The sequence below is a fragment of the Gouania willdenowi genome, chromosome 19 (genome assembly GCF_900634775.1).
Source record: "Gouania willdenowi chromosome 19, fGouWil2.1, whole genome shotgun sequence".
Classification (NCBI taxonomy): Eukaryota; Metazoa; Chordata; class Actinopteri; order Blenniiformes; family Gobiesocidae; genus Gouania; species Gouania willdenowi.
Window position 1 is genome coordinate 2,288,400 of NC_041062.1, and position 17,929 is coordinate 2,306,328.

General features: G+C 37.2%; 2 protein-coding genes across 2 annotated transcripts in view; both read left to right on the plus strand.

Annotated features, from left to right (window-relative positions):
• The first annotated feature begins 532 nt into the window (after positions 1–532).
• LOC114481226 (ras-related protein Rab-5C-like) lies at positions 533–7,345 on the plus strand. The gene is made up of 6 exons (XM_028475825.1): positions 533–665; positions 2,002–2,338; positions 4,812–4,963; positions 5,841–5,963; positions 6,046–6,139; positions 6,217–7,345. The coding sequence occupies exons 2-6, from the start codon at positions 2,170–2,172 to the stop codon at positions 6,339–6,341; spliced, it is 663 nt and encodes a 220-aa protein (XP_028331626.1). The 5' UTR covers positions 533–665; positions 2,002–2,169; the 3' UTR covers positions 6,342–7,345.
• A 5,874-nt stretch (positions 7,346–13,219) lies between these two features.
• Positions 13,220–17,929, plus strand: part of LOC114481422 (zinc finger protein 385D-like) — a 55,735-nt gene continuing 51,025 nt past the window's right edge. The window contains exon 1 of the mRNA XM_028476244.1: positions 13,220–13,348. Coding sequence (XP_028332045.1) covers positions 13,312–13,348 — 37 coding nt within the window. The 5' untranslated portion in view covers positions 13,220–13,311. The remainder of the gene's footprint in view (positions 13,349–17,929) is intronic.

Here is a 17,929-nt window from a genome sequence, read left to right on the forward strand (position 1 = left end):
TAAAACCCCTCATTCCCAGTGTGTTGGTGTCTCTGGAACCCTACCTCATGAAGAGACTTTATTACAGACATAAAATAGTGATCCATATAGGGATTAGCTTCAGAAAAATACTGTCTATAAGGTGATTTAAAAAGAACAACAACAACAACAACATAGTTATGCAACTCTCAAATATGGCAGATATTTGACAGCATTTAAGTAATACCCTGTACAACAGCATTTGAATATAAACAGTACATATATAAACACAACTATCCAAAACAGCTGAACAGATTTTTTTTTTTTTTTGTGTGTTTTTTTTTGGTTGCCCTATACAGCCACCTTGTGGCAAAAATGTGTATTCACTATTTACAACATTTGTTTTACTCTCTTTATTCTCTTTATTTCTCTTTAACACTGGACTATTTTTTTTTTCTACAAACAACATCAGAAAAAAAAAATCCTATTTATAAAATCAATTCCCTGGCTTTTTAGGTACTGAATCAGCACATTCCATTGGTCGTCTAATCACGTGGTATAGGAATCCAGGAAGTGTTTTGATTACACAAGGCGGAAATGTACCAGTAAGAGAAGCTCAAGTGTTGCGCGAATAAAAACGGACAAAACGCAGTGAACGAGAGAAAAGACGGGTTACTATACATAATAGTCGTCAAAGCACGACACTGGTAAGAAGACTAACATGTTAATGTGTCGTTTTCAGGTATATATGTACTCTTAATAGTCGACGTTAGCTAAGCTAACCCACCTCAGCTTTCTGTCAGACGAGCGTTAGCCTTGATGCTAAGTGTTGTTTCACGGCTAAAAAAAGACGCGAAGCAGGTTCATCCGCTTCTCTGCTTGTATGTAACTATGTAATATGTTATGAGTTCAGTGGATAGACATCAGTTTAAGTCAGTTGTGTCGTCTTTAAGTGTAATTTTAGCCAAGTGTATGAAAATCGTACCTGTTGTCCTCGTCTGGTGAGCGCTTTGAGATTAAGCTTTGACAAAGACACAGGAGTTAAAACAGCCGTAATTTCCCTTAAAATTAGATTATGTCTCGTAAACATACTGTAGCAGGTACAATATATGTTGTAGTTTCGGACTTTAAACTAAGCTTTTTGGGTTTCAATCCTCGTAGAACTCACTGTATTAGTAAACGAAATACTTATAATTTTCGTCTTCCATCGAGATACACACACACTGTTTTTTTTTTTTTTTTTCTATTTATGTGACAGTATTTATTTTCAATTATTAATTTTATTTATGTGAAATAATGATCACAGATGATAACACATCCCAGTTTAAGTTGATACTGATTATAAGGTAATGGGAAACCATGCGTCCCATTGTTATTGCTGACCATCTTTGAATAAAAACAGGATGACGTGCCTTGAAATTAAGTTAAAAATGGTTTTGAAATATTCACGTCAGCTCATCTTCTTGAAATCTAGATAAAATAAATCCAATTATTTATCTAAAACCTTCAAAGTAGGTTCAAAATACAACTGCAAACCTAATAAACAAACTGATATTTTTTAATTAAACTAGATTTTATATATATATGATATTAAAAAAAACTATGAATGAGCAAAAACTCTTTTCTCTGGCCAGTTTTCAAGTTTGAGATCCAAAACAAATGTATTGTCATGATTAAAGAAATACAAACAATAAATAGTTACAATGTACTTGCAATAAACACACAAATTTTCAATTTTTTTTATTTTTTTTTTTTACAAGTTTATAACACATCTATTGTTCATTTTATGTCAAATCTAGCCCTACTTTTAACCTTATTGTTGCTTCTTTATTCATCAGGGAAAAGCCATTCTTATATATTGAATGACATATTGACTACATAAGATGATGTCTTGCTTTTTTTCAGTGTAACTGTCTATTTGAACTGTCTGTTCAAATAACGTATTTAAATGTGACTTTACCCAGTGATAAGAGTTGAATAATAATAACCATATGTACAAACTGCTTTCCTAACCCGACTGATTATCTGCTCTGATATCTCCAGGTTTACCAGGCTCACTCCACTGCTGCTCACCTCATCTGACTCAAAGTGACCTGAAACACCTCGCTCGCCCTCAGTGCCTCACATTTTAGAATTTAGCATTTGTTTTTACACTTCAGTGACTTTATTTTAAGTTTGTCTAATCCAGACCCGCCCTCTTTCTGTCAGTCAATGGCTGGGCGTGGCGGCGGAGCGAGCAGGCCTAACGGTGCTGCAGCTGGAAACAAGATCTGCCAGTTCAAGCTGGTGCTGCTGGGAGAGTCGGCAGTGGGAAAGTCCAGCTTAGTGCTGCGCTTCGTCAAAGGACAGTTTCAAGAGTTTCAGGAAAGCACCATTGGAGGTACGACATTATAGAGTTTAGGTGGATAAAAGAAGTTCATGTTTTAATATGTTCAAATTGTGACAATCATTTATAATTGTAGCAAAAGTAGCTAAAAAAACTTGAGAACCAGTACTTTCCAATTTTATCTAACTTTAATAAGTATAGTTTTGGGTTATTCATCAACGTGTCTTTTTATTTGTAGACTTTTGTAATTAAATTAAACAGTCATAGCTGCAAACAAATCAAACACAGTCATCTCTCTATAAAAGCAAGGTGTGCGTGGGCAGCGCATATCTCCCTGACGCTGTGTCTGATCGAGCTGAAACTTTTTTTAACAGCTTCCACAAAGCCTGACTGTGCATCCATTATTTTTGACTTATTTGGTGACTAAGTTTCATAACATATTATTTTATTTTGAAATCAACACGGTGAACGTGGCCGGTACGCACACAAATCCGTTTAGAGAGACTCAAATAGTTCCCAGAAGTTATTGGCGGCAATTCCAATCCATTGATTTTGAGTGATATAACTGGGATTTTAGGTAATTTGTCGTCAATAACTGCATTGATTTACGGATGAGACATGATGGGGGGGGGAGGGGCGTCGTAGCCGCACGCACACAAAGCCTTTTAGAGAGAGAGTTGCGACAACGGAAGTTCAAAATAGACTCAATTAGTTCCCGGAAGTTATTGTTGGCAGCGGTTGTGCTCAAAGCGAACAGCGAAACGTGCACCCTTCTCCGCTGACACAGCATTATAAACGCTGATATTTTCACCACGTGTTTAGTTTAGTTTAGTTTATTTTGAACATGTTAAAAATAAAAAAGAGAAGAAAGCATCATTTAAAAGAAGTAGTCTGGACTAACAATGAATGAGATCATACAAACAAGCTCGTAAATTCTTTCTATATAAATGTAATGTACATGTCCAAAAAGGAGTGTGAAGAAGTATAAACGTATAACCTAATGCATGTGTGATTCATTTTCCCACTGGGTTTTTTGAGTTTTTATTTGCCAAAGGAGGGTCTAAGGACGGGATGACATTTATTATTCATTTACTTAAGTCCAGCAAACATTGGTGGAAACTTTATTTATCAATTTATCATGTGTATGTTCCATAGAATTAAACCAGGAAAATCACACACGCACCCATAAATTTTCTTCTTCTTCTTTATAACACTACAGAGTACAGAGTATGTACACCTCTTTGTACATCCAACCTTCAAACATATACTCATTTGGCCGTAATTGACAACTCTACTTAAGCTCCTCCCACTATATGAATACATACTTTTGACAGGCAATGTACTAGTGAATAATAAAAATAATAAAATAAAGAATGTTATGTGGGCATTTTTTTCCTAAAGTGCATTATCAGCTGGATTTAAGTCAAATAAGTTTGATTTCTTTAAAGCTGCTGGATGCAATCATATTTTAACAGATAAAGACATAGTGTGGGCCTCATTTATCACACTTGAAGCTGCTCATCATGTTTCTAACTCATTCTACATGCGTGCGCACGGACGTGAATACCGTCTGGTTGAAACTTGTTCGGGCTTAAAGAAAAATCGTGTTCTCTCAGGCCGGATCTTCTTTTTTCGGCACGATTAAATGTGTGCTTCCTCCACGTGTGGGTGTGTTCCAATGTTACTGCAGGTCCCACGTAATACCTCATTTAAATTTGAAAAGCGCGACGCTGAATCAGTCTTTTGAATAAAATATTATATTAAATATTATGTCTATACAGTGTCTGTGAGTGTTTATTAGTAGAGGATATATATATATATATATATATATATTAGGGTTGATCCGATATTGATATCGGAGATTGGTCAGATATCAGCCAAAAAACAAATACCGGATTTTATCGGGCTGCATCTATAATTTCCGATATATATTATATTATAATTGTTCAATTATAGAATACTGTAGATATGATGTTGAAGGTTAACATTTATGTAACCAATTGGTTAATAATAAATGGGTCAGTTTTTTTCATACCTACTTTTGCTGACTATTGTTCTCTGTTTGAGTAACATCACTTGATCAAACCTTTTCTAGCATTCCACACTACAAATTAAGTCATAAAAGTATGTATGATTCATGTTGATATCGCATCGTATCGGTATCGGCCAACAATATTCAAAGATGCAAAGTTGCATCTCTAATATATATATATATATATATATATATATATACATTTTAAAATTGTCCGTGCCAGTGACGCTCGCTCGCGTGCCACGCGATCCCCCTATTCTGTGAAACATTCCTGGTGAGAACCCTGGTTGACATTGTTGAAAAAAGTTTAGCAGTAAACAGCTGCCTACCTCCTGGAGGTATGAGGAACATATGTGTAACAAATAAATGCAAAGTGTGTTTCTGCAGATGATGTGATATTTCCTGCCGAGTTGTAAATTCCCAGCCTAATGACCCTGAAGGATTTCCTTCAAAATGATCAGTTTCTGATTTACGTTGCTCTTCTTTTTTTCTCAGCTGCTTTCCTCACACAGACGGTTTGCCTTGATGACACAACAGTGAAGTTTGAGATCTGGGACACTGCGGGACAAGAACGCTACCACAGTCTGGCACCGATGTACTACCGAGGAGCTCAGGCTGCCATTGTGGTCTACGACATCACCAACACAGTAGGTTCACATCACACACACCTTTTTCCCAGCGTGGTGATGGAAGCTTTTTACAGTGATGCACCGAAATTCTGGAAACCGAAAATGATCAAAAGTACATTTTCGATTTTCAGCCAAAACACTTCTCAAAGAAAAAAGCCATCCAAAACAGAATGTTTTGATGACGCGAGCAAACGGCGCACACGCTTGTCTGGAAACAATACATCTGAGCACTAAAGTGTCTTCTGAGCAGAGTTTGAGATGGAGCATGTAGATGCTGTAGTTACATGTACCCCTCCATTAACACGGACCCCTACACAGCAGTTTGACGCACTGTTGTGCATCAATAGCATCTGGTTTCACCGTCTGTCAGTGCACGTTTGGACTTTATCACGACTGCACTTGGTCCATGTTATAAAGATCATTACTTGGATGGGATTGCAATTAAATCAGCACGCACAAGAAATGATCTACGCCACAATCAAAGCAAATACAGCAGAGAAGCTGATTTTCATCAAGAACTTCAATGCACTTTGTGTTTTAATGGGTTCAATCAGTTCTAGGCCTGTACAATATTATTTAATGTTGAATGGGTCATCTTAAACATTTTATTTTTTATATTTTATATTGTGCATTGTTGGAATGTCAGTATTTCATATTTTAAATTGATTTATTCTTTGAATAATTAATAATAATTTATACAGTTGCAATGTTTAAATTTTAGTGCTTAGTACACATTCAGAGCCAGAAATGCAATGAGACTAATAATTTGCATAATAATTTCTTTCTCTTTTTTGGTTTCGGCCAAGAATTTTAATTTCGGTGCATCCCTAAAACAAGTAAAAACCTGCTAAAATAATGTTGGTAGCAGTACTGATTAGTACTGTTGGATTATAAGGACACTTTTGGACGTGCGAAAAACTGGGTGAAGGAGCTCCAAAGACAAGCCAGTCCCAACATCGTGATCGCACTGGCCGGCAACAAGGCAGACATCGCAAACAAGAGAGCCATAGATCCACAGGTATGTAGACACACCAGCTTTGTTTTGACATTTGCTACTTAAACCGTGTTACAATACACGTCTGTATCTGAACAATCTGCAGGAAGCTCAAGCCTATGCTGATGAAAACAGTCTGCTCTTCATGGAAACCTCAGCCAAGACTGCTATGAACGTCAATGAGATTTTCATGGCCATCGGTTTGTATTCAAAACAAAAAATCTTTGTTTAAAGTTATTTTTTTATTGATTATTTGTGTTTTTTTTCTCCCCCGCAGCAAAGAAGCTTCCTAAAACCGAGCCTCAGGCAGCCGGACAAGGTGGTCGGACGAGGACAGGAGTGGATTTACAGGAGCCCAGTCCTCAAGGACGCAGCAGCCAGTGCTGTGGCAGAGGAAATTAGTCGGCGCAACAAGACGATGAACTTATGAGAACGAGCCCCGAACATCATCGTATGGAGAAGAGAGTGAAGAGAGGATGGCCTCCTCTTCCGCTCCTGCACGTAAACTGAGATTACAGATGATATTATCTGGATCCTCTTTGATTAAAAGAACTTTTTAAAGAATCATAAGCTAGAGAGGATTCCCAGAATACCTCACTACTTCTCTCCTGTCTTTCCTCTCTCTCCGTGTGTGTGTGTGTGTGTTTCAGTTCTGCTTCTGTTAAATGAAAACTGTTTTGAATGAATGACGTGGGGCTTATGTATTCTTTTTTTCTTTGTGTGTCTATAAAGGATTTACAGTTTAAACTGTTTTCCTGTATATACACACAAATGCAGTTTCTACTCCTGTAACCTTACATCCTGTTGCTCTAATACAAATATACAAATATTTGGCCAAAGTCGCAGAGGAAATGAGTTGTAATTTTCTGCACTTTAAATACATCACCCCTTTTGCACCTGGTATAATAATGTAATAAACTTACCTGAATGAGATCTGAGCAGGTGAGTTTTGTGCTTTTTACAGTAAACACAACCATATCGAGATTTGATTACAGTCCAACTGCAAGCTCCTCAAACCTAACCACGGTAAATCCAGATTCAGACTGCATTTTATTCCCAGGTGTAAACAGGGTTTATATTTTGTCTGGACCTAAAAAAGGGGCAGAAATTGACGCACTTTGCCCTTTTAAGCAATTAGTAATTCAAAGGCTGCACATTGTGAAGATTCTAACTGCCCTGCGATGCAGAATCGGGGAAATTCTAACGGTGTGAGCCTTTTCTTAGTCAAGTAAAATGTGAAATAACATGTGAATTCAAAAAGTAATAAATGCAAAGCAACATTTCTCTCATTTTAAGTATTGTCAGTTAAGGAGCTGTTTTTATTCCTGGCCAATTGTGAAAATAAAGTATAGGATGATGTAACTGTTCTCCATCAGATGTTAAATAAACAGCAATGAACAGAGGAATCATTGAGGTTGACACATCCACCCCTCACATTTACAGCCCATCTGAGTGGTTTACATCTCGATCACAAACAAGGCGAATACGTATTTGAAAATTGACAAATACTTATTGTTCATGTGAAAGATCTTATTGTGTGTATTGTGTTGTTCAGTAATGTCCCTTTATTTTGTTCTTTTTACTAATTAAATTGAAAATAATAATGTAGGAAAAACAGAAGACTGACCTTGACCTTAAATATGACCTGAAGCAAAGGTCAAGGTCAAACATTGAAAGGAAATGTTGTTCAGTGGTACCAGTCTGAGCACTGGATCTCAATTTGTGGCCAAGTTATAGGGAATGTAGGGTTTTTTTTTTTTTTTTTTGTAACGTCATAAACTTTGACCCCTACCAATCGTTTTACTGGTAGGTCGTACAGCTTCGGTCCAATTAATTAAAATACTCCACTTGAGATGAGCTTTTCATAAATGTAAGCATCAAACTTGTACGATAAATATTGGTAGAGATATGGAAAATTTTGGTTTTTGACACTTTATGCAACCTTGACCTTGACATTTTGCCTCCAAAAAAGGTCGACTGCACATCCTTGACATTGCCCCTATGAGATGACATACGTGTCATTAGTGCTGCATTAATAGCCGAGGAGGAGTTCCACGACAAATAAGTTGTGGAAGAAAAAAATATATATATATTTGCAGTTATCTTAGTGTTCCTGTTTGTATACTGTTGATATGCCCCTTAAATAAATCATCAGAGAAGTTCAAAAGTACGGAAAGGGTCGTTGTCTGTGGCTGCTGTTGTAAAGACAGTCTTTAAACACTAGATGGCAGCATTTCTTTTGTTTTCTCAAAACCGGTGTCAAGCATCAAATAATGGCAAGTGTTTTAGCTTTGTGGTTAAATACTTCCAGGAGCAAACCCATTATTGCTATATGGAAATGTATATAATAAATATATTATGTGTTATGCTTTAATTCTAATTAGTTTAAATATTCCATGAATAATAGCTCAGAAAATATTATTTTCTTTCACGTATCGCTTATTATTTCTAAACTGTGTAGACCAAGGAAGGACTGGTATATATATATATATATTCATGAAAAGTAAATTAAAAAAATATGGCTTACAAAGAAAATTGTAACAGACTTTAATTCATTATTTTACAAAACATCAGTACAGTTTAATTAATTGGACGGTTAAGATAAGAAGGTCTTAAACATCCAGAAAAAGGATACCTTGTCAGATAAAACGGCTAAGAAAAAGCATAAATTAAAAATACATAAATAGGAAACTGTTTCCTCACATGTTAATACTATCTAAATGAAATTGTTACTATTATTAATTGTTTATGCACACATCACCTCTATTAGAATCAAATAATCAGAGCAGAACATTTTAACTGAAGCCCAAAGCTTTGTTGGTTGATTTTCACTATAAACAGATATTTGAGGTCAATCAATCAATCAATCAATCTTTATTTGTATAGCGCCAAATCATAACCAATGGTATCTCAAGGCACTTTACAGTAGAGCAGTCTTAAGGACGGACTCTTCATTTTATGGATACACACATATGCATATATACGTATATACACAGGTCTGCTTTTGTATGGGCCAGACAGTTTATCTGATGAAAGCGCTGATGCTCACATGGAATATTAGCATATTTATCATCCTATCTGTGTGCAATAGGTCTCTAAAAACAGACACAAATTGCTGATGTGACTGCCCAGTTTGAGCCCCAGACAGAGCAAATATAGGAAAACCACATCAGCATCTTTATCAAAGAACAATGTGGCCTATAAACAGTCATCACAGTCATTATAATTAACATTAAATCACATTTTAAAAGCCTTGGGACTGCACTGCACACATGGGGAGGAGCCCACACTGGAAGAAACAAGACAGCATTACTGCCAAAAGCAGGCGGGCATTTTCTGTATTCACAGTAAATGATTTCTCATTTGTCGAGCTGTCAGTCAAGATGTGTTTTTGTCAAAAAGAAGCTCATTTCATGCTCGCCCTCTGTGAACTGTGATGATGTGAGAGCCAGGCTGAAATTGACTGTGTTTAGAATCAGGAGATTTGTAGTATGAATGAATTGGGGTGAAAAAAAAAAAAAAAAGAATGAACGTTTTGTTTCAGTCTCTTTTTGGTCTTTATTTATTCTAACGTCTAATAAACTAAACAAACAAACCAAAATAGTTACGAAGAATTTCATTTTTGCAACGTTATAAAGCTACCAATTTACTCATATAATTTTGAACATTTCTTATTTATCAGTCCTTATGTTGACAGTGTTTCAAACTAAAGTTCCTTATTTTAACTTAGTAGAGTTTTGTTTTTTTGTCTCGAATCAAATTTGGTATTATAAGAATTTGTGATCATGTAAAGCACATATCCTCTGTATGTCAATGTTCTTTTTTTCCAAATATAACCATTATTGTTTCTTTAAAACACCTAATGTGTATATCGCTATCTGCCCCAAAAATCCCATACTCAGGCTCTAAACCATCTTTGTCAAACTCAAGGCCCGGGGGCCTAATACGGCCCTTTAGAGCATTTAATTTGGCCCGTAGGAGATGAAGTAAAAATGAGATACAAAATATGAATCATTGTGGAAATTAACAATTTATTAGTTATAGTAGCTACACATAAAGGTGGTAATTTTTAACTTTTAATAAGTTTCCTAATTACGCAAAATTACAGAAAAAAAACAAAGAAAATCAGAAAAAGGTAAGTAAAGATCCTGAAGGGACTGATATCTGTCACCTATTGCTTGGATATTGTCAGTGCCTTAAATAATTAATTTATTGTTTATATTGACAGTTAGGCTGCGTCCAAATATTCCCTCCTATCTCCTTTCCTATCCACTTTTCCTTAAGCCTGTGGATGACGTCACGGGGTTAAAGGAAAAGTGTTAGGAGAGGAGTTAGGAAAATGTGATGTGGCTAAAAATGTCTCTGATCCCTTTTTATGTCAGTTATAATCTGATAATATGGTTTAAATATCATAAGATATGGGTTTTAGATGATTTAAAGTTGTTCTCCGTCCCTTGTCTGTCGTCGTGAGTTGCTGTAAGCGCTCAGGTGTGCGTGTCCCTTTAAATGTTGTCACCGCAGGAAATTGTGGGTCAGCAATGCATTATGTAGTCTTCTTTGATAAAGGATGCATCAGTGTTTCCTAGGCTAAAGGAGGTTATAAAGGAAGCATTGAGCCTCCTTTCCTTATCTTAAAGAGAACTCAAACACTCTTTATCATGGCCACCACTTAAACACTTCTGGGGGTTAAGGAACAGTGGATAGGAAAGGAGGGAGTATTCAGACTCAGCCATACATTTCATCATCAACATACTGTATATATCAAATTCCTAACTGGGTCACGGTTCTGGAATCTGGTCGTTTCTTGATCTCTCACCCGTCAGTGAGCAGCCGTCGTTTAAACTGAAAACATCAAACACGCTCTTGAAAAAAGGAGAAACCTGCTCCTGCTGCAGCCGCATGGCCTCGATTAATAACTGCACCCACTGAGCGTCAGATTGAGTCTGAAGGCAGGTATTGTCGTCGTCACGCTCAAATACTCTTTACTGCTCCAAGCTGTGAACGGCAGCCATCGTGTTTCTCCCTCCTCCACAATAGGCCCTTTCTTCTCTTCCACCTTCTAACGCCATCTTTGTAAAAGCAGGCCACTCATCCTTCGAGTGCAATCTCAATCAAGCCATGTCGTCGGAGGATAAATCTACGTTGCCATGGTGACCAGGTTAAACTGAAACACGTGGTTGTTTTTTTTTTGTTTTGTTTTTGGTGCCACTCTGAGTGCGGCAGAATAGAAAATGTGGTCTAATGAAAGCTCTCAAGACGATGAAGCCGAGCACTCGTATTAACGTTGACGATGAGAGCCTGTTGATTGGAACCGTTGGATACGTTCTACACGTTGCCATCCAACTAAATGCCAGGAGGTTGATTGCACTTTAATGGGAGCATCGTGGCGGTGCAAACACCATGTCTGTTGTTGTTCTTCTGTGTCGACACACGAGCAGACGTCAGGATAAGGAGCCGCGATATCTTTTACACCCTCGTCTCTGTTTCTATGCGGATACGTGCACATGTGCCCCCTCTTTATTTATAGGGCAGCTGCCTTTCGCAAAGTTCAAGCGGAGTGTCAAAGGACTCCAATGAGAAGGACATATAGCTCAAACTCCAAGTATGTTTCCAGCGTGCATCGATCATCAAACGACTGACAGCTGATCCCAAACACACACAACCTACGCGGCGGCCGCACACACTGGCATGTGCCAGTGACACACTACACCCTGATTCATGTGCAGGCATCTGTGTTTGAACATAGCCCAACAATGTTAATGAGGGGGGTCTTAAAGGGGGTTGGATTCAGGAGTGACGGGTGGTGAAAGGCCATGCTGACACTAGAGGGACCTAAAGGTGGCGAAGATTTGACATGTCAAGGGATACGACATTTTCCCTTGACCCTTCGAACAATACATCACACCGCAAGTGGCCGGTGGTTTTTTATTAGACCTGTTTACGGTCAGACATTATCATTGTTTCAAGGTCGTAAAAATTCCAGTGAGTGTTTTACAAAGACTGTAAAGGAGGGGGCGATGTTGGGAAATGTACTTTCACTGGTTTGAAAACGTAGCTCAGCGTTGCCCAATGGCGAGCGACGGGGTTTCACCCTCTCATATCAGACCCTTTGCCACTATAGGTTTATCCGTCAAAGCTGGTTAAAGGCCCTCAGAGTACAAGTTCAATCAGAACTTATTTTGCATTTAGGAGGTGGGGGAGTGTACCTGGTCACATGACCACTTCTCTCCGAGAAAACATGGCGTCGTACGTGTCGACAGATGAGGAGACCGAGACATTTCTTAGCCTTGGACGTTAAAATGATTAGTCATCGGCTGAGTTTGAGACTCTTAATAGATGGAATTACAAATATAGAACGTCTCGAGATTCACAAACACTCATTCAAAAACGATTAGTGACATAATTGATAATGTTGACTACAAAAAATTGCGACGACGCATCGTTTAATGTTGTAAATTCATGATAAAATCAGGCTTTCAGTGTCAAACAAAAACTACTGCAATCTAAAATGTTCAACACCTTCTTGTAACTTATAGAACGAGAGAGTAAAGTTGCTCAGTCAAGCAGTGTTATTATTTATGATTATATATCAAACAATACTCGATACATGTGCTTTCGAGACCTTCGGTCAGTTGTAAACCACTAAATTAGACACAGGTAGGACAGAATAAAGGGATACATAAGGATTGAAAAGCCTTCGCTAAACGTTAAATGAAGCACATTCCCGTGGAGGTTAGCGGACGCCGATTTTGCCGCTCATTCCACAGCTTTATATCCAGACAAGCACTCACTGAGTGCAGTGTTTGCTCTGTTCCAACATTCCAAACAACAAACTTATGAGTCTACGGAGGTGTCCGCCATGTTGTATACAAAGCTCTGAGATTTTATATCGTTGTTTTATTTCTTAGTCACTGTTTATTGGAACTTAAATACGCAAAAACTAAATAGTTCTCTCTCTCTCTCTCTCTGTCTCTCTCTCTCTCTCTCTGTCTCTCTCTCTCTCTCTGTCTTTCTCTCTCTCTCTCTGTCTCTCTCTCTCTCACACACACTCTCTCTCTCTCACACACTCTCTCTCTCTCTCTCTCACTCTCTCTGTCTTTCTCTCTCTCTCTCTCTCTCTCTGTCTTTCTCTCTCTCTCTCTCTCTCTCTCTCACACACACTCTCTCTCTCTCTGTCTTTCTCTCTCTGTCTCTCTCTCTCTGTCTTTCTCTCTCTGTCTCTCTCTCTCTTTCTCTCTCTCTCTCTCTCTCTCACACACACACACTCTCTCTCTCTCTCTCTCTCTCTCTCTCAGTGGTGACACAGTGGCAGAGACAGCGCGTGAGCTCCGTGCACTAGTGAGTGTCTCGCGGGACCGGAACCCAGCGTTGAATGGACGGAGGATCCCGGGGACAGTTGTCTCTCTCCGGTAGGACTAAAACACTCTTTTATCACATTAATGTTCGTACTGTATCAGCTTATAAAGTATCCACACGTCAACACTTTGGGTTCTTATAACACTTCATCAACGAATATCACTGATATTTACTAATTGCAGTGTTGCTATTTTAGTTTTACGCACACGTGGTTTTAAATATTTTTTAATATAAATATTTTTCGTCTTCTGTCTCTTGATATAATTATTACAGTGAAGTGAATTTAGGCCTATCCAGAATGGCCTCTTTTAAGGTAATATTTGACATATTATTTATTTAGTTTGGCCAAGGACTAATATATACGAATCTGAGAAATAAATCAACGCAATTCCAATCTTCATTCACTATTACTGTAATTTGTCATAATACAATAATTATTTAAAATGTAAAAAAGCACATGTTAATTGGGTTTAACTAATGTTTTTATTTATTTTTTTCATTCTGGTTGCATGGTGAATCAGTATTATTTTTATTTTCTATTGTGTGTGTGTGTGTGTGTGTGTGTGTGTGTGTGTGTGTGTGTGTGTGTGTGTGTGTGTGAGCTTCCCTATAAATTCATGCCTTGTTGGAATTTGACGTGTGTTAGAAAAATAAGGCCTTTTTTTTGTACGCATTGCAGTAAAATTTGTGATGTGCCTTCTTTATGATGTTGGGTCACCTTGATATTTTTTTCTGGGGGGAGAAACCAGGCAAATATTTTTAAATTCAAAATGTATTTCATTTATTAATTATTAGACTGCTGCGGATCAAGTTTTAGATTGTAGTGTTTGTATGACTGCGTCTAAAGCTCAACATAATTCAGTAAAAAAATGTAAAAAATGAAGCAACATAAATAGTGACCTAATAGTGTAGGCAAGAAAATAAAATGCTATTATTTTCAAATAAAACGAATGTTTACAAAAATAAAACTTTTCAGTATTTTTCGTGTACTAATTCATATTCCATCAAGTATCTGATCATTTTGAAATTTAGCCACTTAACGTGCTCCATTAGACACACGTTGCAGATGTTGCCAGCTTTGTTTTATTTTGTGCTGGATTTCCTCCCACTGACATGTGCATCTCATACATGGCTGAGTTGCCATTTATGTATTGCTGGGGGCCCAGTAGACACACTTCAAACACCCACCTTTGGTCACATCATCATGCCCTGTGTCCTCTTTAAGTGACCTAACTCCTCTTCGCCCCCTCTCTCGTGCGTCAGCCTTGAAATGCCCTAAATGAGTCCGCCATAGAGCTGTTCTGTCCAGCTGCATTGAAGCAGTCATTTCTGCTGTGAACAAAAGGTCCTTGATTCATCAAGTCCTGCATCTCCTGCTGCCCACCCACTCCCCCGAGTGAGGCTGCAATTTTCACCACACACTTAAGGGAGGCTTTGGAGTCTGTTTGGGTTTTTTTGGGGTTTTTTTTAAGCCATGTGTATGTGTGACTCTTTGATGTGTATACACACTAACACTCATCAGTTTCTGTTGTCGTTTTGCTTATTTGTTAGTACCTCCTTTGTCATTTTCTGTAATTTTGTATATTTTTCTAAGTGATTTTTGTGTTATACTGTTGTCGTTTCGTTCATTTTTGTAGTAGTTTTGTGTGTTTTTTGAATATTGTCTGTGTTTGTCTCTCGTCTTCTACTGTATTTTCCTGTATTCTTGCTCTTGTTTTGTGTATTTTTCTGTCATTTTGTACATTTACTTTAGGGGCCGCATAAAATAACACCGAGGGCTGAATGTGGCCCCCGGGCCTCCAGTTGACATATATGTCTGCCCTCGGAGTATTTTTAATTTTAGTTAAAAATGCTAATCACGCTGAATATTATACGCAACTCACAAAACGACAACAAAAACACACAAAATAGGAGAAAAATATACTGAATAATAAAAAGAACAGACAACCAACAACAAAATACACAAAATAACACAAAAACACACACACACTATGAGAGAAAAATACTTTCTATTACCAGCAACACACAAAATGACGACAAAGAGAGAAAAATACACAAAAATAACAGAGAAACATACAAAACGACATAAAAAACCAACCCAACAACACCAGAAACACACACAAATAATTTAAATAATACCAACAACACATAAAAAATCACAAAATAAGAGAAAAATGTACTGAATAATTAAAAGAGCAGACAAACAGCAACAACAAACTATAGAAATAAATCTATATATGAGGCACTAAAAACTGTTTCAATATTATATTCTTTAAAATGTGTGTTATCACTTAATCATTCCATCATTATGATCTATTGTTGTTTTTTTCACAGAATTATGAGCAAAATGTTGTAGTAAGAGAAAGGGGTATTTTAGACACAAAAGTTTGAGAACCACTGTTTACGCTGTGCTTTATGTTACATGTTTTTCTCCAATGATGGAAGAAAAAAAATGACACCACAAACTATTTGTTAATTGTGTTTAGGACTCATCTAAAGATAAATATTATTAGTCTCACAAAAGGGAAATTTGCACAGTTTCAGCATCGGATAAATGAAATAAAATAAAATGGCATAATAAAAAATATATAGAAGATATATATATATATATATATACACACACACACACACACACACACACACACACACACACACACACACACACACACACACACACACACACACACACACACACACACAGGCCTATACACAGTACAGAGAGAAAGAGGGAAGACATGCAAGAAAGGACATTGCATGATAAAAGTACAATATAATAATAATAAATATAAACAGAATATATACATATACACTCTAAATTAGCTAAATTAGCTATAGTCAAGTGCTTTTTCTTTCACCAGTGGTGCAGCAATGCTTATAAGTGATAACCCCCATTATTTAAACCTTGACATCAGGACTGATAAAATAAGATGGCCAGATACCTACGAGGATGCAAATAATAAGAATATCTGATTAAAATATTAGGGAGTGGCTGTTAATGGCTTTGTATCTTTGCAGTTTAAAACTTAAAAATGGCTAAATACTGCCTATAAAACTACGTAGTTGATTGTTTTTTTGTGTATGTGTAAAAGAGGAAATTACAACTGCACACATTTGGTTATTGATTTAAGACTTTTTAATCTCGAATGATCAACATTTTTTTTCCTGGTACAGAACTATTAATTTAAAATGTTAAAGCAGTAAAGCTATTAATTTTTTTTATTTGTATTTTTGATTTGTTATCTTGTAGTTTTTGCCTTGTTTTAATCGCTTTAATACAGCATCATCCTATTGTCACGACGAGTTAAGGCTTCCCCTCGTCTTTTCCGTTTGCAGGGCCCGTCTTCACCAGTGGGCGTTGAGTTTTTTTTTTTTAAAGCCACGTTGTGTTGTCAGACCTGAGATGGAGCAGCACGACACACCCCTCACTGTGCTGCAGTGCTGCAAAAGGTCACGTTCACAGATTAGCCCCCCCATCCCAAACATTGATGATGAAGTTGAGCGTCCAGTTTATCTTTTTTCCCCCCTTCCCCCCTTTTTTTCTGACTCGCTTTCTCTCCTTTTGGCATTTGGCTGCTGCCGTCTGTCTCAGTGAAAACCATCAGCTGTGAAATTGAGAATAATCATGTGGAACGAGATTGGGATGGGAGCAGCTTGAGCTCACGCCCTGAGCTGTCGGTGGACTTATGGCTTCCCTTGATAAAGTCCATCAAAGATTGCACGATCAGCCTTTATATATATTTTTGTTGACATGTTGCCGATACTGCTTTTCCAATCAATGTGATCACAGTTTGTGTCGGCGTAGTGAAAGGATCAATACCTACCCAGAGCTGTGTTTCCTGTTCTCGTTTAAACAAAGAAGAATGAGGAATTCGCTAGATTTCTGGAATATTACGCATGTGCCATGGGCTGGGGAAATATTAATGTGTTTTATAACTAATGGTGGTGATGGCATGCAGATATCTCTATCTTTATTTTATATAAGTATATAAGGTAAAATATAATTAAACTAACCACAACAACATCAAACGCTCCAAACATTGACTCAAGTACGTTTCCTCTACTAGCTCATAAAAACATTTGAAAAGATGAATAAAAACACAAACTACAAATATATATTTAAGTTTATGTATAACTAATATGATCATATATCAAATAAAAATAACTTGATTTTTACATTAAGTTGAAATTTAATCTCTAATATTCAACAAATCTTTGAAATCTCAAATGATTAGTTTTGCATATTTGCCTCAGAAATTAATTAAAAGCTTCATTTCCTGTCACTACTCCTTGTTTTTTTGGGGGGGCTTTGTGGCTAAGAAAAAAACCAAAAAAGAATAAATGCAAATCAAACCAAAATGTTGAGAAATAAAGAAAGAAGAAAAGTGGTGATTGTGTGAGAGGCTGATGGAGTCGACACAGCATCGTGACGCAGGGCAGCCATTTTCTACCTTTTTGCTCGAGTCCGTGCTGCGCCTGCGTGTCTTTGCGCACATTTCCTCTGCAGATGTTCGATAGCTGCATGAAAGAGGAAAAAAGAATGGTCTGCCTATCATTCGGTGCCTAATCTGGCGGAAAAACACCTTTTTATCTGTCATCAGGAATAATTGGAAGCGGACAGTCGGTAAAATTACAAA